Consider the following 25844-nt stretch of genomic DNA (forward strand, 5'->3'; position numbering starts at 1 on the left):
ACAACAGTCCCATGTGGAGGTTATTTATCACTCAATGATAACCTCAAATCCTTACTATCATCTACTTAGGTTTTCGGGAATACACTTTTATGCTCATTACAGGAAAATATGGCAGTACTCCGAATAATCCTATTTAACGTTTGAAGATCAAAAAGCAATTTAGTACATGGAGTCTACCATTCCTCATGTGTAGTGCAAACATAGTAAAGAAACCTGCCGCTCAAGAATCTTCTGGAAACTTTTATTGTCCTTGTCCTTCTCCAATCTTTGCTTTAGTTGGCATAATTCACAAAATTCACTGGGGAATTCTCCAAGAACAGAGAGAGCCAGATGTGAGCAAAGAAATCCAATGTCTAAACATTGAACCAGTTAAGAATATTTATTCAGTTCCTGGGTAGGCAAACGTTGATCGTATTTGCAAATTATATTCTAGTTGAGGGAAAAAAATTACGTTTTACCCTTGGCGAGTCTCATTTACTACAAGCTGGTGAATATACCATCATTGCAAAACTGTGGGAGGACTGTGACTTAAGACGATTCTAGAACATAACAACGAGATGCTGTACCTGGGAGTTGAGCCCGAGAGACGCCCTCCCCAGAGAAGAGGTGTTAGTGACAGACTGAGCGGAAGGCGGGCTGCAGGAGGTGGGGTGTTTGTAATGGTTACAGGACAGTGTGTCAGTGGACAACCTAGAAGCCTTTCTGCCAGCGGGCGGGTAGCGTGCAAAGATTTTCGGAGACGGCAAGTTATCGTAGAGAACCGCGTTATCGTAAAGCACCTCTTCTCCCGGGCCGCGGCCGCCAGGGGCAGGAAAGCCATCGTCGGGTTCCCACTGTAACACACACAGCGTCGTTAGTGCCTCAGCCACAGAAAGCACAGCGGGGGTTAGCACACTGAGACGTTACTAGCACCCCCAAAACACGTCCATGCACCCCCCGCTGTTATCAGTATCACACACACGTAGGTGGACGGATTCAAAAGAACTTCCCTACTTTTGGGGACTTAAAGGTTTCTTTTTTCCTTAAATCGTTCCCAGGGTCATTGGCTTATGAAGTTTTTGTTTTGTTCTGTTTTTGAAAGTCGAAAGAAAAATACTGATTTGACATTTCTTTCCTCAAAGAACCAGATTTCAGAAGGCGTCCTGATCCAGAAAGCAGGAGCGACGTGACGTAAGGAAAGGGATGCTGGAATGCAGTCCGGGCCCCTGGAGCTCTGGCTCCAGCGAGAAAAAAGGTTACCATCTCAGCAGCACACTTTGGTTTATTTCACAGGAATTACTACGTTCTAGACCTTGTTTTAAGTGCTTGACGATATCCACTATGTAATTCTCATGGGAATCTTACAGTGTAGGAGGAAACTGAGGCAGAGAGACATCGCGGTAAGAGGCGGAGCTGGCTTTAAGAGCTGTGCTCAGAACGCCACACGCTGCTGCCTCTGCACCTCAGGCTGCCCCAGGGTGGGGGGACCTCCCCGGGCTCTCCTGCGTCTGCCCTGCAGGCATCGGTGTGCCTGTCAGCAGGCACCTCTGGGCCACACTTTTTCGTGCCTGAAGAAGGGGCCGTAAACAAAACAGTCTGTTAAAAGACAGAAATCAAATCATCACAGAAAACAAGATGTTTCAAAATGCAACTGACATAATGGCATTATTTTAGGGGGAAATCTTTTTACAAAGGACTAAAATAGCTACAAGCCACTTTAGAACGTGGGCATTAAAGTACAAATTAAAACCAAAAACTACGACCACAGCCAGATCCTTTTAAGTTTTAAAGGTCTTCATAAACTGTTTCGCATTTACAAAAAAAGAGCAATATTAATTCATATCTCATGCTCATTTTACCCTATTTTTATATCCTTCTTGCAGAGTTTCTTTCTGCCAGACTATAATTACAGCCTTTTGTTACAAAAATAGAAAAGGTTTAAAATTTCATAGGAGGAATGTTTTTATTCCTCTGCAATCACTTCAATGTGCCTATTTTTGTGATGCTGGGGACCCATCTATAATTTAAAAATAATGGTAGATGCAGATAAACTGGGATGTGAGCATTTCATAATTGCAGCCCAGCATATATTTGTCCAGAGTTATTAAAATGGTCTAGACTAGACTATCATTTTCCTAAAATACCAAAGGATTAAGTCACATGGTAGACTTAGAAAACAGAAACTCCGTAGAAGTTTCTAGATTAAAAGTGTGTGTGTGCATGCACTTGTGCACATCAGAAGATCCTTTTTGAGATTCACTTTCATCTTGCTTTAGGCGTTGGGGGAACACTGGGTAAGAATTAACTTAAGTTGAAACACTGCTAAAATGTCAGGTATTGGGTCAAAAACTTTATAAAAGTGAGCAATGAAGGCTTCCAAAAAAGAGATTATGTGGTAATGGAGCCCAGCACGTAGAAAAATAGTTCAAGAAAGGCCCGAGCTTCAAGTAAGCCCTTGATAAGCAAAGAGCGACAAACCCTGCAGAGCACGTTAGGTCCTAAATGCCGCATCGCCCGCCCAGCAATGCACCGGCAGAAACAGTTCCCAAACGCAGAGCCCGTTAGGAAGGGCAGATGGTTATTTCCAAGGCAGATGAAGCTGTGAGTGTAGCGAGAGCTCACTCCTGGGGAAGGCCTGGATCCACATAACACAAACTGCAACAGAAGGGGACAGGGAACTAGCCAGCTGGACTGGTACTTGTGCAGGTCCGTGGTTTCTCCAAGCCCCTCGGCTCGCCTGACACTCTCGGGTGGAAGGTGTGCATGTGGGGAAACCCCTTTGAGGAAAAGCTGTGAGAAGGGGCCTCAGGGCAGGAAGGTCTAGAGAAAGGTTTGTGTGTATCTTTCAAAAAAAGTTGGTGGCTGAGATGGAAGGCTGAGAGCAGACCCTCCTGTGAGGGGGAGTTTGGCAGCGGGGGCTCCTAGGGGAGCTAAGGCTGCTCTGTCAAGAGTTGCTGGTGTCTGCACAGAATGGAGGCAGGGAGAGCCAGGGCACCTTGACAACGGCACAGTGACTACGATGAGGCTGGACTGAGACCCTGCTCCTGTAAGGGTCGCCACGGGGCCTTTCCCTCAGGGGGTGGGCCTGCATGAGCTCCTCCACAGGGGTGGGGGGCTACGGTATAATGGGCACCAGGACCCCTCAAACCCTGCACTCCCCAGTGGCAATGGTGGTGGTGGGAATGGGGAGCAAGGAGACTCAGTGGGCCTTGTGTTTTCTCACTGCGGGGCACAACTCGTCTGCCATCCCACTCCAGACCACCGCAGACTCAGACAGGACTCCGTCTGATGGACTTTGCAGCCAGCGAGGGATTTCCAGTGGCTCTGCTCACAGCGCAGCACCCACGTCCTAACACGGAACCTGATGTGCATCTGAATCTGCATTTGAACAAGTCCCTGCCATGCCCAGGGCCCCGGTCAGCTCTTCCTCTCCACCCTCCTTCTTCCACTCCACTAGCCTAGGAGGTCCTTTGCGGATGAGGGCAGTCTCTTAGCCATTTTGTTTTCAATCCCTAGCACAGAGCCTAGACACTAGGAGACACCCGGAAAATAAGGAAGGAGAGAGAGGGAGGAGTTAGGAGGGAAGGAAGGAGAGAGAGGATGGGAAGGAAGGAGAGAGGTGGGAAGGAGGACGGACTCTGTGAGGAAGCTCCTTTTCAGACGCATGTGAGGAGCCATGGATGGACTGCTCCCCTGGCCAGAACCCCAGGGCAGGCTTGACGGGGTGGGAGGGGGTGTCTGACAGCAGGAAGGCCCATAGCAAGACATCCAAGAGCCCAGGGACAGAAGACATCCCAGTTCTTGATTAACTGCCTGGCCATCTCTGACCCAGACCACAATAACCTTATTTTCAGTTTGCTTATATTCCTGAGCTCTGGGAGTCGTGACTCCCTCACCCCCTCAGGAAGGCAGTGGTCTCCTGGTTCCCGCCTTGGGCAGGTGAGTGTTTTATGACGATGGATAACAGGGAGCTGACTGATGACATCCATCAAAATACCGAGAAAAGAATGGGCTGAGCAAAACAGTAGGAAAAAAAAATCTAAAATACCTTCTAAGGTTGAAAAAATAACAAACATACTCTATGCCAACCTTTGAAACCTATCTTAATATAGATGCCAATTTTAAACCCACCCGACAGTGGGAGACAAATGGTAGAATGGTTTTTTGAGCGGCTTCCAGGAGTCTGCTGGCCCTGAAGGCCTCTGCTCTGATGGCCCAGAGGATGGCACAGGCCTGGCCCCGGGAAGACGCCCCATAAATGCTGTCAGACAAATAATATGGAGACATGGCATTTATCGCTAAGTGCCACTAACTATACATAAGACAAAAGACTGAGAACAAATCAAAACACTCCTAAGGCCAGAGAGGCCAGGAGGCTAGTTCTCACGCAGAGCCGTCACCACCCTCTCCAGTGTCTGCACACAGGGAGACACGTGGCACCAGTCAGGAGCCCAGTCCGCGGAGGCCACAGGAGGGCACGCGGCTCGAGTCTCAGGGTGGTCATCGCTCCGCGGCAACACCTCCTCCCTGATGGGGATTTCTCAGCATTTGATCACACCGGGAGACAACTATTCGTTGGTAACTTCTACTGTGCTGTATTTTGATCCGTCCACGTTACAGACTCGAATGTGCTGTCCTTTGTCAGTCTTCCAGCGTGTGCAGAACTGTTCAATTACGACACTGACACTGACTGACGGACTGTCCCCCGCTGTCAAACCACCTACGTGTTCAAATGCAGATCAAGATGGGCAGCCTGCCAAACCCCAGGCGGGCAGAGGGGACACAGCTTCCATCAGCCTGCGTGGGGAGCGAGCCCTCCCTCCCCCGGACTGAAGCGGGGCGCTGCGCCACGGACCTTCACCGCGCCCCTGCCTGCCGCCACGGACGAGCGCTTCCTCCCCAGGATGGCACACTCACCGAGCCGTCTATGCACGGGACGTCGTCATAGTGCAGTGCCGTCCCACTGGGGTGGGCGTAGCCGCTGGAGGTGCCCCCTAGATAGGGATTAGTAGATAGAAGTCGCCTGTTCACGAAACTGAAAGAAAGGAAACGGATTAGGACCCTCCAATCAATCAACAAGGCTCGCACGAGCTCGGCCCTGAGGCTCAGGGCCGCCAGAGGCCGCGGCGTGGGAATATCAGGACCAGGATAGATGGGGTGTCCGGCTAAAGCCATCGGGAGAGCTTCCTCACCCACAAAACAGGCCCCTGCCGCCCTGCAGAACCGGGGCAGGGCTGGTGCCAACGCGAGCTGGGTGCAGAAAGCAACGTCCGGCATGTAACCGGCGTCCCAGAAACAACCCCCATCCCTGTCCTCAGCCGTCTGTAGCAGGGGGCTCCTGCCACCGCCTGCTTTGGTGAACACGGCTTCCCTGGGGCAGCGCTGTGACCCTCGTTTCCGCACCTCTGTGGCCGCTCTGAGACTCTGGGCGCCTCTTTCACGAGCCTGGAAACTCGCAAACGCAGAGACCACGTGGTCCTCACAACTGAAACGTTCACTATCTGGCCCTTTTCGGGAAAAGCTCATGGACCCCTCAGCCCTTCAGAACATTTCCTCAACAAGCATTTCTCGAGTTCTCAGTGTCATTCAGTGTCACTACCACCTCAGTGCAGCTCATCTTCCCCTCTAATCCCCGCTTCCCTGAACTTCTGGAAGCCTCTGACAGCGGCCAGTGCTGTCCTCCAAGAGGCCAGCCAGACCACGTCACTCCTCCGCTCGGAACTGCTGGCGGCTACCGAAGTGGCTCCTAGAGCAATCCTGAGGGCTGCCATGTGGCCCGCAGGGCTCTGAGCGCCCGAGCGCCCGGCCCTGCCACCTGCCCGCACATCTCCCCCTGTGGGCCCCACTCACCAGGCCCCGCCTCAGGGCCCTGCTGTCCCCACTGCTGGCAGCTCTTCTCCTGAGGAGCCCTCACTCCCTTCAGTCCCAGTGGGAATGTCACTTTATTAGGAGCCCCCTGAGCACCTGAAACAAGCAGCACACCGCCCACCTGGGCACCCCTCGCCTCTCCCCCCCTACTCCTTCCTCCCACTACCAGCCACACCTCACAGCTCATAGCATTCTGTGTTTCCTGGCCATTTTCCCCACCAGGACAGGAGCTTCAGGAGAACAGGGCCGTCGTCACTATGGTCCAGCCCCATGTCCCGAGTGTTCAGGACGTGCTGGTGCACATGGGGCTCAGCAAACACTTGCTAAGTGCGTGCACGGTGCACTCCTGGAGCGATGCTGCTCACAGGCAAGGATAGAAAGGCCAAGGGAGAAGTAACCTAGACAGCTGCCTCTCCTAATTAGGGAAAGGAAAAGAGCCTGGAGTAAAAAAATGATTTTTTTTCCAAATTTTGTTTCTATGCAGGATCTTACCTTTCCATGGTAACTAGATGCATAAAAAAGAGAGGGAAGAAAGTGAGGGCGGTACAGGGGCCAGTGAACACGGCCTCTCCGACAAGAGGTCTTGCAACAAAGCTAAGCCGGCTCCTGGTTCAGGAAAGGGAGAGAGGAACCCGTGGGCAAGGAGGAGTCCGGGCGCGCAGCCCTTCAGGGCGCACACTGCCCTCTGCTGGGAGAAGACGGCTGTGCACGCCCAGGTCCACCTGAGATGCACCACTCTTTAATTCCAACTCTTCTCGCTTGTTTCTGATAAAAAATGTATATGATTATTCCATACTTAAAATGCATAAAAGTATATGTAGGACACTAACAATAAACTAACAGAAAAAGAACTCAAGAACTCTATCCCATTCACAATCGCAACGAAAAGAATAAAATACCTTGGGATAAACTTAACCAAGGAAGTGAAGGATCTATACAATGAAAACTACAAGACTTTCTTGAAAGAAATAGGCGATGACATAAAGAGATGGAAAAACATTCCTTGCACATGGATTGGAAGAATAAACATAGTTAAAATGTCCATACTGCCTAAAGCAATATACAGATTCAATGCTATCCCAATCAGAATCCCAAGAACATTCTTCACAGAAATTGAACAAACAATCCTAAAATTCATATGGGGGAACAAAAGACCGCGAATTGCTAAAGCAATCCTGAGCAAGAAAAACAAAGCCGGCGGAATCACAATCCCCGATTTCAAAACATACTACAAAGCTACAGTGATCAAAACAGCATGGTACTGGTACAAAAACAGGTCCACAGATCAATGGAACAGAATTGAAAGCCCAGAGATAAAACCACACATCTATGGACAGCTAATCTTCGACAAAGGAGCTAAGGGCCTACAATGGAGAAAAGAAAGTCTCTTCAACAAATGGTGCTGGGAAAACTGGACAGCCACATGCAAAAGATTGAAAATTGACCATTCTTTTTCACCACACACCAAAATAAACTCAAAATGGATCAAAGACCTAAAGATTAGGCCTGAGACAATAAGTCTTTTGGAAGAGAATATAGGCAGTACACTCTTTGACATCAGTTTCAAAAGAATCTTTTCGGACACTGTAACTCCTCAGATGAGGGAAACAATAGAAAGAATAAACAAATGGGACTTCATCAGACTAAAGAGCTTCTTCAAGGCAAGGGAAAACAGAATTGAAACAAAAAAACAGCTCACTAATTGGGAAAAAATATTTACAAGCCACTTATCCGACAAAGGGTTAATCTCCATAATATACAAAGAACTCACACTGCTTAACAACAAAAAAACAAACAACCCGATCAAAAAATGGGCAGAGGACATGAACAGACATTTCTCAAAAGAAGATATGAATATGGCCAATAGACACATGAAAAGATGTTCATCATCGCTAATCATCAGGGAAATGCAAATCAAAACTACACTAAGATATCACCTTACCCCCGTTAGATTGGCAAAAACATCCAAAACCAAGAACGACAAATGTTGGAGAGGTTGTGGAGAAAGAGGAACCCTCATACACTGTTGGTGGGAATGCAAACTGGTACAGCCACTATGGAAAACAGTATGGAGATTTCTCAAAAAGTTAAAAATAGAAATACCCTATGACCCAGCCATCCCATTACTGGGTATCTATCCTAAGAACCTGATATCAGATATCTCAAGAGTCCGTTGCACCCCTATGTTCATCGCAGCATTATTTACAATAGCCAAGACGTGGAACCAGCCTACATGCCCAGAAACTGATGATTGGATAAAGAAGATGTGGTATATATACACAATGGAATACTACTCAGCCAAAAAAAAAGACGAAATTGGCCCATTCACAACAACGTGGATGGACCTCGAGGGCATTATGTTAAGCGAAATAAGTCAGTCAGAGAAAGACGAACTCTATATGACTCCACTCATAGGTGGAAATTAGTATATTGAGAAGGAGATCTGATCGGTGGTTACCAGGGAAAAGGGGGGGGTGGGGGGAGGGCACAAAGGGGGAAGTGGTGTACCCACAACATGACTAACAAAAATGTACAACTGAAATCTCACAAGGTTGTAATCTATCATAACATTAATAAAAAAAAATAAAAAATAAAAAATAAAATGCAAGTGATTTAAAAAAAAAAAAGTATATGTAGGACAAGAAAATGTATAGGAAAAGAAGAAATTCAAGAATGAGAAGTTTAATTTGTTTTTAAATATATATTTGAGGTTTTCTAATGTAAATGTCTCATTGGAGGGTATTTTGGGAGTCAGGCACTCTGTACACTTTTTGTCAGTGAGAGCAGTAAATGGAATGAATGAAAAACCCTGGCCACATGGACCACTCCTTCCTCGTGTGGGGGGCCCGCGACAACGCCCCACCACTGCACAGTGATGGGTGCCACACGAGTCTGTTCTGTGTCCTGGCTGAGGGAGGCCTGGCCGGCAGAGACTGTCTCCTGCGTGGTCTGCATCTCCAGTGTCTGGAGCTGTAACTAGCCCTTACACTGGTGTGCAGATGCCAGGAGGGCATGGGGGCCACCAGGGGACAGGACAGAAGCTTGCCTGTGTGGAACAGACAGCAGCAGGACACTTCTGACTCAGGACGTGAGAATGAGAGGCGCGCAGTGTGTCCCAGCCGAAGAGGCCTTAGCCACCGGTCAGTGTGCCCCTCACCTCACAGAGAGGACCAAAACCAAAGAGGCCCCAAAGAGAAAGCGGAGCCAAGACTAAGGGTTAGGCCTGTCTTCTGCCTTGACGCTCTTCCTACAACAGGGCTTTTAGCTGAACAGAAAAGTGGAAATGAGATAAGGACCGTTTGTTAAACCAAAAACATAAGACACATACGAAATATGTATGTTGTGGTAAAGTGCACATAACATTTACCATCTCAACCACTTTTAAGTGCACGGTCCTGGGGCATTAAGTATATTTATGTTGAGCAACCATCCCCACTGTCCATCTCTAGAACTTTTTCATCTCCCCAAACTGAAACTCTGTCCCCATTCAACATGGATTCCCATCCCCCTCCCCCAGCCCCAGGCAACCACTATTCCACTTTCTGTCTCTATGAATTTGATGGCTCTGGGGACCTCACAGAAGTGGAATCATACAGTATTTGTCTTTTTGTGACTGGCTTTTTTCACTGAGCATAATGTCCTCAAGGTTCATCTGTGTTTTAAGTAAATATATTTTAAAATACTTTCCCAGGGATTCAAATGAGGGGGTGACTCAAGGTGACAGTTTCCTGTCTGTCTATTCCCCTCTCCGTCCACACTGATCCCCTGCTTTGATCATCATCATTATTATTATAACTTTCTCAAGGGTCTCCCACTGAGCGTGACTTCAAAAGAGTCACATGAGAAAAATTCAGAACACTTCCCTTGCATCATATAATTTATATATCTCATTTAAAAACAGGCCTCAAGAAAATATATTAACTGCTTACCATTATTAATATTCCTAAATATATCACTCGTCCTGGGAGAATTTACATAACTATTTGTCTTTTACTGTCCTTTTCCCAAAATATACTATTGCCCTTTCTCCCTCAGACACATCCAACGCACAGATAATTTCCCTAATAACCTTAAAAACATTCATTAACCGGCTGCCAATTTACATAAAGGCAAGAAATTAATTTACTCTTAGAATATTTATCACATTGGCTAGATACCATATTTTATATTTCGAACAATGTTTCCTTGTTAAATCTCTTCTCAAGTTTTAAAAGAATGTTGAGCTAGAAAACTGAAAAATGAAAATAAACATCACTGCTAAGTGACATCTATAAATATTTTAATGAAGTAGCCAAGACTCTCGCAGCCATAAACTGATGACATGCTTATTTTTAACAAACAATTTTTAAATATTGTGATCTACATTCCTTTCTCAAGAATGCGACCTTCCCACGTTTGGTTTTGACCCTATTCCACTCATTTAGAATGCAGAAGCCAAGTTGCGTTCCAGGGGAAACATCCGGGTTTCTCTGAAACGAGGTTGTCAGTTGGCTGATTATGGCTGAAGTCACATGTGGACTTAGGAGAAGCATTGGGAAATCCAGTAACTTCCAAACAGCCAGTTAACAATCATAAACTCTTTCCTTTTATGTCACTGTAGATGTGTAGATTTTGCAAACCTGGCTTATGGGCACTACGTCTCTTAAAACAGCCACTTTAAATGTGCGTTATGCACTGCCTGGTACTGAGTGATCAGGAGAGTCACTATAATTTTGCTGATTAGATAGAACGTTATACGGAAAAATAATGAACATAAACAGAACAGTCAGTATTTGACTATGTCATCCTGATTTTTACACAAAAGAACAGTGGTAACAACAGGTAGTTTATACTTTAAAAACCTTCTAGCATTACTGGAGGTCTTGTACAAGATGAACTCATTTTGTCGAGGCCATTTACCTTAGTCAGGGAGAACACGGTGGCTTGAATGCCAATATGGGCTAGCCATCTTTTCTTTACTTAGCCCCGGAATTTCCTAGTCAAGCACTAAATAAATATTCATTCTCAAATGTTTATGTTCAAAGGAGGACTGCTCAAGTGCCCCAGAAACACCACTTGTTGGAAAACCTAAACGGTGGTGTTCACATTAAACAGGCAAATAACGCTGTAAACGTCTGAGTTCACCCTCTTCGTACTCAGAGGGTTTGACGGTCTCAGAGGGCGCGGGCGGGTCTGCCAGCAGGTGCTGGTGTGTTCACTATCAATGCTGATCGTACAATTCCAGCACCGGTTTTGTTTCAACCCACCTCTCCTCGGCCCCAAATCCAGACTGTCTAAGGACAAGGGAGAAAGAAGCAGGAGGCCAGGGAACAGAGAGAACAGAGGCAGAGGTCGCGTTGGACGCCGCCTTCTCTAACCCTCCATTTCCTACCCCAGGCAGCCGAGGCACTGAGAGGCCGGGAATAGCTTGTCCAAACTTTGCCGCTCAGTCAATACCACAGCAGAAGCAGACCCGATTTCCTTCCTCCTAGTCCAACACTCTTCCCCTCGTACCCACGGCACATCTTTAGACCGACGGTCTGCGGGCTCCTGCCAAGCACAGCCCCTTCCACTGGTTCAGGATTGTCTGGCTGCCTTTGCGCGACAACGCAGAGTTGGGCAGTCGCGACAAAGAGGAGTGGTTACGATGGAGAACACACGGTCTACAAAGCTGGAAGGACCCGCCATCCTGCCCTCTACAGGGAAAGCTGGCCGCCCCCTGCTGGAGACAGCGGGGAGCACGGGGCACCAACTAGCCATTTCTTAACTGCTCTAATTTGTTCCTATAAATCAGTGATCCGCAAATGTTTTAGTCTTCACATCCTTAAAAATTATTGAAGACCCCCAAAAGCTTTTGTTTATGCGGTTGTCAATTAGCAATATTTACTGTATTTGAAGTTAAACCTCAGAAATGTATTCACTTTTATTCATTTTAGAATAACAGGAAAAAATCCATCATATTTCAACATAATATATTTTAAGAAAACTGTATTTCTAAAATTAAAAAAAAGTAGTGAGAAAATGTGGCACCATTTTACAGGTTTGTAATCCATTCAATGCCTGGCCTAACAGAAGACGGCTGGATCCTTGCACTTGCTCTGCATTCAGACCGTTACACTGCGCTGTTTGGCTGAAGTGCTTGAAGGAGCCAGCCTCACGCAGAGGTGCAGCTGGAAGGTGAGGAGCATTTTAACACCCTTTCCAGACAGCTGTAGTTACTGCTTCTGCATTACTACACCAACACTCAACAAGCGGCGGTCTCCTAATGATTACTTGCAATGCACTCTCTGAAATTCTACCAGTGAACCTTTTGTACTCTCTCACGTAACACCCATTAGCTTATCTTGCACGTGGAATGGATCTTTGACCCACGCATGACTTACACATCTTTCAAATGTTGACATACTTCCTTATACAATATAAAAAAAAAATCATACTCATTAGTGTCACCACTGATCTAATCAGAAAAGTCTGCAAGGGAGCCGGCCCTGTGGCGTAGTGGTTGAGTTTGGCATGATCCACTTTGGCGGCCTGGGTTCAGGGGTTTGGATCCTGGGCACAGACCTACTGCTAGTCAGCAATGCTCAGACAGTGACCCACATACAAAGTCGAGGAGGAGTGGCACAGATGGAGCTCAGGGCTAATCTTCCTCAAGCAAAGAAAGAGGAAGATTGGTAACAGATGTTAGCTCCAGGCAAGTCTTCCTCACCAAGGAAGAAAAGAAAAGAAAAAAAAAAGACAAGAAAACTCTGCAAGTATTAGGAAGCTATCGGTTCACAGTGGCAGATACAAATTTTCCAAAATTCTAGTTTCTGAGTGAAAGTTCAACTGTATCACAGGCAACGAGGCTGCCAACCGTCTTCCTCGAGATGAGAGACTCAGTTCACGTTCAAAAACATGTCTGCAAACACCGGAGTCTGAATAACCACAGTTTGCCTGCCATTGTTTTTCAAGTAAAAGTGAAAAAATGGAGGGAAAAAATGTTCAGTTAGCAACTCAACTGTACATATGCTTTCCCTCAAGACAACACTCCAGTTCAGTAAGGGCTTATGTGTCCTCCTTATTACGTCACACAAATACTAAAAAGACATACTCAAGAAATTTAACAAAAATATCTACAATCTGGCCCTTTACAGAACAGTAGTAATTTTTACTGCTTCCTCAGAGACATCTTAAGTGAACGCGGCATCTTCCTTGAGCACACGCGCGTGGCGGTGACGAACACGGTGATTACAGCACAGTGTGGTGCGGCCGCTATCCGTGCCAAGTCGCCAGCCGATGCACCCACCATTGCTTTTGCACCACTGATGCAAACGTCACAATAGGGAAGAAGGAAAATCATTTCTTAGTACTATTAGGAAAACAGTTTTGACCTCTGGACTGCCCGAAAGGGTCTTGAACACCCCATGGGTCTGTGGACCACACTTCGAGAACTGCTGCTATAATTATTTTTGCCATCATTATGCTGAAGAAATGCTCACAGTTCAAGAGAATGTTTTCAAACATAACAATGTTTTTAAAAAAGATCACAATTTAAGTTTTAAAAGCACAGATTGATAGCTTTGAAAAGTCAGCCCTCACTGCAGCAATAGGTGGGGTTGTCCTGTCTCACAGAACCGCTCCCCTAACACGGGGGCCAGCAAACCACAGCCCGCCGGCCACATCTGGCCCACGGCCTATCTTTGCAAATCAAGTTTCACTGGAGCACAGCCATGTCCACTCATTTACGTATTGTGTACGACTGCAATGGTGGAGCTGAGTAGTTACGACAGAGAACATCTGGCCCCAAAAGCCAAAAATATTTCCTATCTTGTCTTTTACAGAAAAAGTCTGCCAACCCCTGCTCTGACAAAAAAAAAACAAAACAGAGGGTTGAAATGATAAATATTTCAGCAAAATTCAGATTAATATAAAAGGGAGAGTCTTTAGTTGTTTTCCCCCCCCGAGGCTATATGCTCAAACAAAAAGTAAAAAAATTAGGGAAAAAATAAAGTTGCATAACTTAGCATCATTTCACAGGGAACAGATCTTACCAGAAGGTCTGTTTCGCTGTCTGAATGACGTTCGCAGACATCTCCACGTCTATATAGTCATAGTGCAGAGCCCCGGGGTCTGTCGAGGACCCTGTCTCAGCCAGCAAAATCCCAATCCATCTGCCCATGTCTTCAGAAGAAGACGCCTGTTGAGGTGAAGGGAAAAAAGGTACGTTTTGTTAAGTAAGGGCAAAGAGCGTGGACACTTTCACACGTCAGCAAACAGAAGACACAGGAGGAAGGCGCTGGTGTGGGAAGCACATGAGGAATATAGACAGGAAAGGGGCACAGTCACGGCCCGAGTAATGGGATGGACACCACACGCACAGCGAGCCTTAACGGGGAAGCTACATAATGATCATAGCCAAGGAAATAAAAATCTGAGGCCCCAAAATGCCTTCCTATTATTTTGGGGAAAGGCACCAGAGCATAAGACATGGAAATTAATGTCATTAGTTAAGGCTCAGCTAAAGAATTTGTTTCGGGAGCCTCCTTCATTCGGCAAGAAAAGTGGCCAGAAAAAGGAGTCCCTTCACCGTGGCTGGCCTAACAGGGAAGCGCATCGGGTCTGGCCTCTGCGGGTCTCAAACTCTGGTTTGAGCCCCTGCCGTGGTCTCCCATAGGCCTGAAATGGCCATTTTATTTCCCTTGATTAGATGGTATCAAAAGTTAACTTACTTTGTATTGTTGTGTTTATACAGGTGTAGTAATGTTTTACACGCGTTGGGCTGCTTGGTGCACGACACTTTTTAAGGTGTTTGAAATGCTCCTCCACCCCAAATTGGATCTGCTTAATTTGCAAGTCTGAAACACATCTTTGAGACTCTGTTCATTAAGCTTTTAAGCCATCCTTGTTATGTGATTTAGAAACCCAATTACGTTACATTTGTAACGGTATTTTAAATGTCTAAAGACATTTGACTAATCAAATATGTAAATAATGTTGAAAGTTCAGGGGAAATTGAACTATCAAATGCACGAGTTAACTGAACGTCAAAGAAAAAATAAATTTTTTATTTTTTGTAAAAATTGCAAATTTTTTGTATAAATAAAGAGCTGTAAGTTTAGCTTCAAGACATAAAGAAAATTGGGTTTTATCATTGTAACCTTGACAAGTTGAACACTGATCAGAATACAAGTAACTGTAAACAGTCCAAGAGCCGTTGACAAGGGAGAAGCTGGTTTTCGCATGTTGATAAATTGGCTAGCAGCACTGCGCAAGTGACGGACCATTCCTAACCAGCAGGACGGGGCCGTCGGGCAAAGGAATGGATTCCAATTACGTGCCTTGCAGAAAGGAAGAATGCAACCAACGTTTGCTAACTTACAATGAATCGATTTGAATACTTGGATTAAAAAACAATCACAAATGCATTCTCTTCTCTGGTCTTTGTGCTTCCTAAAGCAAAGTCTGTATTGAGAATGCATCTATGACTGAATCTGTACTGCTGCATCTACAGCCATTTCATCCAAGCGTGTTTTAAAGGGTGTGAGCACAACACGTACGGCGTGACTGACACAACCGCACGGAGCTTACTGACTGTTATCTTCACGGTTCGTTTTAGGAAATTCCCTCATAGTTTTTTTTAAAGAACCCTTGGTGTTGGACTGAAATTAGAGTATTAGTTATGATCTTGTGGCTTTTAATATAGAAACAGATATAGGTGTGGGTGTATACATATGTATACAGACACATAAACGTGTCATGTGTAACATATAAACATGCGTGAACATGTGTATGTACACACAGCCCCTACTTCCTATGTTTGACCACTGAAATGCCCAGAAGCAATGACTATGAGCATGCCTTCTGCCCAGATCCTGGTTTCCAAATACCATTATCCGTTAGGAGGAATCCACTAAGAGCTCTTTGGAGAAATGGCTGACTCCGCGAGGCCGGGGGCAGGGAAAACTGTAAGATAAGCCTGGGACATCTCATTGTACCACAACATAAGGAAAGTGCTCAAAGAACGATGGGGACTGTGGTGTCTTTGCTACATGGACACAGCAAAGGACACAAGAGCCAGCTCGAAGGGCCTTCTGCTGACCAAATCTGATAATGTGACCGAAATAAATCATGACAATAAAGGACTATATTCACTGATTAAAATAAGAATCTATGCATCCTCACTGATACACACACATAAGTGAATGAATAATCAATTAAATGGAGGAAGGGAAAATCTTCCTCTCAGCCTCCAGACTCAAGTCCTCACTCTGGTCTGGCGTCCAGTGTGTGCCAGCTCCTGCCTTCTCACCTCGCGCCTGCACCCAGACCTGCGCCCGAGCCCCCCAGACCTGCGTTGTTTCACGTCCAGAGCAGTTTCCTGGTCTGCCTTTTCAGCTTTCCTCCACTGCCAACCGCCCACGAAACGCTACAAAGCACACTGACCCCAGCCCAGGGTCCACGCTTTACAGGTGAATAAAGAAGCCAAGGGAGGAGCAAAGGTGCAGTGTGATCAAAGTGTGAGACAGAACCCTGACCAGGACCCAGTGTCCCACCTCCACCGGGAGTGTGTCTTTCTGTGAAATCACATGCTCCAAAGTCAGCACCGGGGGGGGGGGCGGGCAGCGGCCAGTGCTGCTGACCGTGAACACAATCTATTGGGCCATGAGCCCTGTGGGAGGAAGAAACATACTGTTAATCTTTTTCTGCTCACAACAGAAAAAGTAACTTCTCTGAAAACAGTCTCTGAAGCAAACTCCTATCTCCTATGGTGACCTCTGGCTCACCTGACCGGGCCCCCTTGATCCTGGTCACAAGCCCCAGGCTCGTTCCTCCACTGACCAGCACCACCACAGTCATTGAGAACGTGGCTCTACGTCTGACGAACTCGCAACGCACACCAGCCATTCCGCCACACCTAGTGCGTCCTCGTTTCTATCAACTACACAGTGTCAATATGCTTCTAAGTACTCTGGAAATCCTGCCGCCGGATATCTGTGCAGGCATGGACATATGTGTGTGTGCGCCTCTTTGCATCCTAATCACGATAATGCTAAGTGGAAAAAAAAGTCTGAATTAATACTGGGTAGAAAATAAATTAATAATATAACAGACAAAAAATAAAAATTAAAACTTCCAAAAATAAAAGTTTTAAGTATGCAGCTAAGAAATTAGTTTTAATCCCCTTTTCTGCTGCAGTGAATTAGAAGTCCAAGAAAAGGAGCCGGACAAATAATGAAATGCACGCAAAGCCAAGGGCTCTTAAAAGCCAAAGGTGTTCTTTTTGCTTCCATGTAATCTGGCTCCCTGGCCGCTGTCTGTAAGGCAATGTTGGTCTAAAAACACCTGTTCCATCTGTAAAGAAGTGAAGAACATTCCGAAGGAAGAGTTACAGGAAACACCAACATTTCAAAGGTGGACCACATTAGGGAAAAAAGTTTTACTGGAAATTTTAAACAAGTTATTTTCTGGCCACTTTTAAAAAGCAATCTTCTGGGGGCTGGCTCAGTGGCGTAGTGGTTGAGTTCTGCGCACTCCGCTTTAGTGGCCCAGGTTCACCGGTTCGGATCCTGGGCAAGGACGTACACTGCTTGTCAAGCCATGCTGTGGTGGCGTCCTACACATAAAATAGAGGAAGACTGGCCAGAGATGTTAGCTCAGGGCCAATCTTCCTCACCAAACAAACAAAAAAGAGCCATCTACTGTATGGAAATGTGTATTTAATTTTCATGCAAACCTGTATAGAGAGGAAATGAAGCAAGGAGGTAATCTGGCAGACAAGTCTGATGCATACAATTTAGTAAAAATGGGCACTACGCTGTCTGCACTGTCAGAACTCTTCAGAAAGAGGAGGCGACAGAAGGAAAGCAGAGACGGACAAAATGGGCAAAGCGGGAGAGACGGACACCGCTGGAGACAGACGTGCGCTCAGCAAGGCATGAGAACTCTGAGAGGGGCCAGACCCGACTTGCAGAAGGAGCCTCTGGGTGCGTCCGCGCGGCGTGGCCCCTGGCGGCACCCTACCTCCAGCGCGGCGACCTCCTGTCCGTGGCGGAGCAGCCGGAACGTCAGGGGGTGCTTGGCATCCAGACCCGGGATGACCTCGCAGCCGCGGAGCGGGATGGAAGCGATGTGGGTCTTCAGGTCGGCCCTGTCCTTGTGGAAAACCAGCTTGTTGTCCTTCACCCGGCACCAGCGCTCGCGCCAGCGGTTGTTGGAGAGCACGTTCAGGTAGCCTGCAAAGGGACGGACGCCGGCCGTCAGCCCCGGGGGACCAGGCGCTGGCGGGGCGTCATGGAGGCAGCTCCGGTCTCATCAGGGAGCCAGTGATGGCAGCACATGTGAGGCAGCCTCAGACAGCAGTTTAAATGCAAGTTCCCACAAACCAGAAGAGCCGCCACAACAGCCTAATCTCCACAGACGCGTGCGGGTTTTTCCTACGACAGCACAGACCCTACCGGAAGCCCCTAATGTGACACGGCGGGGAGAGTGAGCGCTAAGAACCAGTTACCCAACGCCTAACGTTTCTGTGGGCACCTGGAGCTCGTCCGGAGAGTGCGAAAGGTCACCAGGCCACGGAGGACAGGACAGCCGTCCTCAAATGACCGAAGGGCCGTCACACAGAAAAGGAGGCAGATTCATGCTGAGTAGCCGCAAAGGACACAAGTAGGACAAAAGTCACAGAAAGGCAGATTTTGGCATAACAGGAGAAAAAAACTCCCCCAAAATGAAAGCTTTCCAAGAAATAGGAGGCCTTGGGAGGTGACGAGTTCCGCCCTGCTGGAAGTATTCCAGCAAATGATGGAAGGTCCTCGGTGTGAGTCCTACTCAGAGGCCAAAGGTGCACACAGCGACCCTCGCTGCAGCCTCTGACCTGAGGATTGGTCCTGCTGGCCATCCTGCCCACACGAATTCTGAACTCCCGAGTCCGAACGTACTCGAAACCGTCATTCATTTCTCTGATACGACATGGTATCTTCAGTCTATTAAAGAGATATACATATATCTCCACATGTGATGGAATTTTAAAAACAGGAAATCTCCTCAATTACAGGAAATTGATCATGTTCATGCCACAAACATAAAACACATTTCTCTAGAAATAACAAGGCTTGAGAAACAGATTTCAGAGGGTGGCTGTGACCTCTAGCCATCCCGTAATGCTGGCAACTTACCACCCCCGTCCTTTAAGATTTCGAAAGTGAGTCAAACAACATAAAACGCAGTCAAAAAGGAAGAAATAAAACGGGGACTCCTTAAGTAATTCAGCTACTTTTTCAATTCATGCACACACGAGGCTTGAAAACAAAACAACACAGGCCAGCCCTGGGGGCCTAATGGTTACGTTCAGCACGCTCCACTTTGGAGGCCGGGTTCAGTTCCCAGGCGCGGACCTACACTACTTGTCTGTCAGCGGCCAGGCTGTGAAGGCAGCTCACACACAAAAAGAGGAATATTGGTAGCAGATATTAGCTCAGGGCGAATCTTCCTCAACAAAAGAAACCAAAAAAAACCACGTAAAACAAAATAAATCCTTTCCAATCACGATTTTTAAAAATGCCTTTCCAAAAGGGTTTTGGTGGATGTTTTCTGCTTATTTTTGTTCTAAGTCTTACATGCTGTATTAGCAATAGATAAATGCTATAAAGAAAAAAAAAAATCCCAAGCAAACAGGTGTTTTAGAGGGCCCAGAATAATGCTTTATATATTACATATAAATATCTGCTCAACGAATTTACTAGGGAAACACTTAGAAAGTTTAAATTTTCATTTGGCTAAATGTGACATCGGTTCTTCCAATACACCCTCAACAAAAGGCTACACTGGTTCTCCTGGAACGAAAACATGAGTTCGGGGCATGAGTTGGGGTATCTGTGAAAGAACAGAGAAAGCGGAGAAGTAAGCCCCTCGCTGGAGTGCCGGGGACTGGCAGCTCCTTGCATGTTCCACAGTGAGGAGGCACTGGAGGGAGGGAGGAGGGGACGGAGCGTCAGAGTCAAAGGACTCATGCCACGAAGGAGGAAGCTCGCCCCTGTTACAGGAATGTCTTGTTCAAGACCACCCAGCAAAGCCTGGCCCGAGGTTCTTCTGAGAATTAAAGATGGCAGCGAAAGAGCTGTTATTTGGATCAGAGCTGTGGATCTCACATTATGATTTCCATTCTGTAAAATACTATTTGTAAATGACATAGTGCTGATACATTTATTGTTTAAAAAAAAAGCAAGCTCTACTTAAAAACATATAGTCAATCAACTATAATATCTGAACATCTGAGTAACGGCTACCAGAGCCACTTAACAGCTATGACTCTGGCAGAAATTAATCATGCTGGAAGTCCACTTTTCTTGGGCTTCAGGAAATGACCACGGACTGCATGCTTCCTACGACTCATGGAGCATGAATCGACACATGTGGCCCAGAGACAATCGCGGTGGTGCACCTAAAATGAACGGGAGGCCACGGCCCTGCTCTCAAGGAACTGGATCTCCTTGGGTACACAGGTCAACACACAGAAAACAATTCCCACCAGCACTGGGCTCCAGGGTGCCAGGCGGCGTTCCAACTGGAGCCAGTCGAGGGAAGCCCGCGCGTCACCTGGGGTGGTGAGGGGGGCCTGAGAGGCGGGGGTCCCACAGCCTGCAGCAGGAAGGCAGCCACGGGAGAAGAGGGCAGCAGAGGAAGCTGAGCCTGAAGCATCCAGTGACCTGATTCCAGGGAACTTGGACACTCTCGTAGGAAGCCGGCCTGACACGGAAGACGACAGGGACCGTGCTGGGGAGGTGAGACGCCACAATATCCATCGAGGACTCGAAGCACCAAGTGGAGGTTAATGGCACATCTGCCTCCTCAACAGCGAGCACGTTCCTTCTAAACTCCCAGCGCCTCCGAACTGGAGACCGCCACGCGGCGTGCTCTCTCCAGCGCACCCCTGCGCTGTGGGGACGCAGCTGCCGAGTCCGCTCACAACCGTGAATGACACACGTCCTGAAGAGGCGCAGGCACGCCCGGGACACCTTCTCCCCGACCGAGCGAATCCGGCCACGAGTCACCGAGCGCTAGGAATTTCTTGACATTTGAGTCACAAAAAGAATGATTACATTGGACAGACCCACGTTTTATTTAGAGTATGACTTCATATGAAATTACCATATCTTAAGGGCTTCCTCAGACTTATTTACAGTTCCCCAAAGGGGGAGCAAGAAGAGAGTCACAGCGGACAGAGCAGACTGCTTCTGTGGACAATCAACTTCACAGGACCAAGTCCACATGCGGCAACCTCTCCTGCCAGGCTCCCCGCTCTCTGCTCTTCCCAAAAAGGGGCGGCCTGAAATTCCCACTTCCTGTAGAGACCATGGAGATGGGGGAGAGGCCCTCCCAGCCCCACACCCCTAGTCTGGCTGATGGAAGGAAGCAGCGCTGACCGGGTCCCCCCTCCTCAATGAACCGTCCAGCTGGAGCAGACACCACCACCAGGTGGCGCCACAGTGCAGCCCAGCCCCACAGGACCCGGATCCCTCGGCAAGCATCTGGCTGAGGATGCTCAAAGCCCACCTGGTTCATTTCCACGACGTGCACAGTAAGGCAATTCCACGTGTAATTCCATTTCAATTTTTTGGGTCCTACTTATCGCATCATGGCGGGATATTATTGTACCTTAACAATCTGAGAATTCCAGTTTGATGGTTGAGACTATTTCCACTCCCAATTCTGAAGAAAGAACTCTAAGGTTTCTCACAAAACCATTGAAACTAGCTTTACCAAGAAACCAACAAACAAAAACACAGAGGGAGGGCCTGAGATTAAACCAATAAACAAAAACACAGAGGGAGGGGACAGCCGCTCCCGCCTCAGCTGTTCGCCTCCGGCTTCCCCCGGTGCCGGCTGGCCCTCAGACCCCGGCAGCGCAGAGGGGCAGGCAGGGGGACCCAGTGTAAGCGGGCCAAGCGGCACTGATCTCTCCTCTTTAGGATGAGAAACAGCAGTGTCTGCCTGAGCGGCGCCTGTGCCTCGGTCTCAGTCTTGAGGGGACGCTCGCCCCAGCGCATGCTCGCTTCATCTTAGCACGTCTTGGTCTGCAAGGAGCTGAGAGCAGATGCCTGGGGAAGGGGCTTCCGGCCAGCAGCATAGGGTGCTGCGGGGAGGGGGTACCAAAAGCGGAGAGGCTGCCAACAGCGGACCCCAGGCCCGCTGACACCAAAGCACCTCCCTTCCCACGTGGGCACGTCTCCTCCGATGGCATACACGCCAAGGAGCCCGTGTGCCAACACCCCTGACATGGGGACTCGCACCCAGAATGCTTTCCTCCCCTTGCTTAACCATCGCCTGATGTTTTGTGGGTGGATTCTGAGAGACAGCAAGAGGTACACAAGTTCTGTGTGTGCACGAGAGTCCTACTGCTGGAGACCTCACGCCGTCACAGAGCACCAGGGCTCGAAGGGACCCTAGAAATACCAGTCAGACCTTCACACTCCTCAGGCTGTCCTGACTCCATAAAGGCCCCACCCTAGCGCCTGGGGACCGCTCCTTTCTCTCAGCTTCTGTGCCACTCACCTGGCACCGAGCTTACGTTGCTGTGAGCATGTCTGGTATGTTTAGGTTTTTTACAAAGAAAAGCAGGCCAGGCAGACAAATGAATAATGATAGTAACCATTTACTGAGCAGCAAGTGTGAGCTACACGTTGAGTTGAGGGTTTCACGTATTTTATCTTCAGTTTTTAGAAAGCACAGCAATTTAAGTATTGAGCCCACTTCACAGACGGAGAAGCCGAGGCTCAGAGAGGACATGCAACTTGCTTGAGGTCATTCATTCGGTCAACAAGTGTTTGCTGAGTTGCTATTATCAGCGAGGCTCTGCTAGGCGCTGGGGACCTGACTGGGGAGGAAATTGGACCCGAATCTTAATTCAGTAATGGAGGAGAAGAAGTTGGAAAACTAAGTTGAAACAAGATTATTGGAGGCCCTGAATCGAGCCGCAAGAGAGACCTTTTTGACAGAGGATGATGTGACCAGTGTACGGTTTCAGAACTTCCCCCTGGTGGTGTGGACGGTACAGAACAGAAGGCAGGCCGGTCAAGAGGCTTAAGTCCTGGTCCAAACAAGAGACAGAAATGAGGATAAAAAGAGGAAAAAGCTGAAATGCATTCCCTGAGGACAACAGCTGAATCGACACAGTGACAATAATTTCAGGCCTTGTAAGCACCAGAGAAGGGTAAATAAAGGGTCCTTATTTGCTTAGGGGTCCGTGGGCGTGTCCCGACTGCCCCCTCCAAGGGCCTCCCTGGAGAGCTGACCCAGCTGACGCTGAACGCAGCGCTCCTGCATTTCACGGGCGGCTCCTGGGAGCCCTTGGGTCTGCGGGGCTGAGCTCACCGGCCGTCCGCTCGGCACGTCCCCTCTCTGCGGCGAAGGGCAGCAGCTGCAGAGACTCCGCCTGGCAGGGCTGGTGGCTTGGGCCTTTTTCCAGCTCCTTTTTCTGCCGAAACTTTGCAGCTGTACCAAGTAATCGAAAATAGTCATTTCCCCCCTTTATTTCTCCACAGACTTCTCCCCATCACCTGGTCCCAGCAAAGCAGACGACAATTTAAAATCTTGTGGACAGGGGATGTTCTCTTAACACAGGCAAGAGATGCCCACGAGCAGTTTGACAGGAATGCTCACGGGGAGCATGGCAGGCAGATAGCGCCTTCCCGCTCTCTGAGGGAGCAGCTCTGTCTCCAAGAAAGCGCCCAACGGGATTCACGGCAGCATCTGATCCCCGAGACGAATAAGGCTGCTCAGTGCGAATCGCGAACCGGGAAGCCCTCGGTGCATGTGCTACAGGGATCCACGGCGCTGGGTGAGCGGGCCGGGCTCTGCCCTCAACGGGCTGTGGGCCTCAGAGCAAGTCTCACAACCCTTCTGAGTTCCTTGTTCTCATCTGGAAAACGAGGAGTCTGGAGCACAGTCTCGAAGTTGTCTTCCACGTGAATGTTTAATTGTTTTTCATGAAAGAATCTCTATTTCCTCCACTGACCAAGGGCAGTTCAAAAAACAAAAACAAAGCTTTTAAGGAGTTGGGTCTTTGTTGGATAATTCCCTCTTTCCATCTTTAATTGCTAGCTCCTATCTCCTCTCAGGGCAAATGCAAGAGAGGAAACAACCCCACGGCACCGAGCGCTTCTCCTTGCTCCAAGAAAGGCAGAGGCCGAGAGGAGACAGCACCATGGCATCAACAGATCCACCTTCCCCTCGCCCCTCCACGCTACACCCGTTCCACTGGGTTTGATTTCAGCCAGGCAGTTGTCTCTCCTTCGGTTTAGGGATGGAACCTAGGGCAGTGCAAGGAGCATCAGTCAGCCACTTCTGTGCCCCAACTGCCATCTGACGAGGGACAGGACCAGGGACCTCTGAGTGCACGGGCCCCAGGGGCTCGGTCTCCTTTTGGTGTCATCATTTTCCCTCCTAACTCAACCCAACACAGGCAGCCGCTTCAATGAGACCTCTCCAAGACACCCTCAACCACGCACGCCTTTACTGCTGTCTGCCCAGCCACCTCCATTCCACACACACGTCTGCACAACCACCCCAGGGCCACCAAGGAGCGACAGAGGACATCACTTTGTTGTGTCCACCAAGAAGCTCTATCATGCAAGCTCCAATCACTGTGAGAGCTGGAAGGAAGCTAAGACGCCCCGGGCCTCCCCTGCAGGGTGCAGCACAAAGCCGGCTCCTCCGAGCTCGGCCCTCCGCAGCCCCACCCCACCCCCCAAACCCCATGGCTCCTCCTCCTCGTCTTTTCCCTCGAGCACAAGCTCACGCGCTGGGACCTGACAGCTGATGAATGAATCCACCTTCGTGTCTGCGGCCCAACTTAGGCCCACCGACCGGGCGGCACCTAAACGAGAGAGCTTTTGGCATCTCCCCAGTAAAACCCAAGACCTTGGACAGAACGAATGCTCAATAAGAGAGAGAATGAGCAAGAGGTGAATAGAGCGACTCTACAAACAAAAGAACCTCTGGGATCCACATCGACGCAAAGCTGACTGTGCAGCCGTAGAAGGCAAGGGACATTATGGCCCATCCTTAGTTTTTAAAAACAAGGTAAATATCCATCCTTCAGCTTCTAAAGTTTTTCTCCTTAAAAGGGCTACATGGTTAAAACTGGCTGCTCAGGAACCATCCCATGGAAAATCTCTCTGGTCCACAGAGGCCGTCCCTGACCGGCCCCGTCTATCTCAGGCCCCCATCGGGCTCTCTCGTCACAGCGAGCAGTCAGTCACCACACCTGATCTCTGGGGCTCCTTGTGCCAGAACTATCCTGTGCCACGAGCCTGGCAGCGCTGGGAGGGCAGGACCATCCTGGCCACCACTGCACGCCATGTGCTAACCCAGGCCTGACAGACAGCAGCTGCTCAGAAAACACTTACTGGGTGACAGACTGATGAGGGCAGATGGTCACTCAGTTAGGGTGGATCTGAAACTTAAGTTTGAGAAACGGAGCATTACAAGAAAGTGTGGTTTTATTACTTTAGCCCAAGGGAAAGACTGGACTTAATGCCCCTAAATGTCCTGCTGGAATTTGTCCCCCTGCCCAGCCCCCGCCACTGGCCAACACACATGCACACGTTCCGGTTTAAAAACTCTTTAAAGGAATTTGAGAGAACTTCATGGGATGGAAGACAGAATTTGTTTTTCATCTTGAAAGGCCTCAGAGACATCTCAAACCCCTGCAAAGTCCTTCACTAATAAACAGTAAAAACGTAAAAATGCAATACATTTCCCACAATTCAAATGAGCACAAACCCGTTTTAAGAGAGCCCAAATTAACGAGGCTGAGCTGAGCCTGACAAGAGGCGCTGGCAGGGAGAGCAGCGTGCGCAGCGGGCATCACCGTCTAACCCTCGCTTACCACACGTGGGAACGTCCTCCTCGGCGGAGGAGGTCTGCTCATCCGTTGACGGCTTTTTCTTTCCCAAACCGATGATCTTGGTGATTTTTTTCCCAGTGACTTTAGAAACGGTTCCCTTAGCCTCTGATTTGGAACTTTTTTTCCTCTTAAC

At 48.3% G+C, this 25844-nt stretch overlaps 1 protein-coding gene across 7 annotated transcripts in view; it reads right to left on the bottom strand.

Annotated features, from left to right (window-relative positions):
* The window catches only part of AFAP1 (actin filament associated protein 1), a 162469-nt gene that overhangs the window by 25564 nt on the left and 111061 nt on the right, over positions 1-25844 (bottom strand). For 5 of the 7 annotated variants that reach the window (XM_044767883.2, XM_070506285.1, XM_044767885.2 and 2 more), the window contains 5 exons: positions 25694-25843; positions 17830-18041; positions 13860-14005; positions 4897-5014; positions 567-833 (listed from right to left, as the gene is read on the bottom strand). In XM_044767883.2, the coding sequence (XP_044623818.1) occupies positions 567-833; positions 4897-5014; positions 13860-14005; positions 17830-18041; positions 25694-25843 (893 nt within the window). The remainder of the gene's footprint in view (positions 1-566; positions 834-4896; positions 5015-13859; positions 14006-17829; positions 18042-25693; position 25844) is intronic. The other 2 variants (XM_070506283.1, XM_070506284.1) reach the window with 1 other exon arrangement.

Source organism: Equus asinus, chromosome 3 (assembly GCF_041296235.1).
Source record: "Equus asinus isolate D_3611 breed Donkey chromosome 3, EquAss-T2T_v2, whole genome shotgun sequence".
Classification (NCBI taxonomy): domain Eukaryota; kingdom Metazoa; phylum Chordata; class Mammalia; order Perissodactyla; family Equidae; genus Equus; species Equus asinus.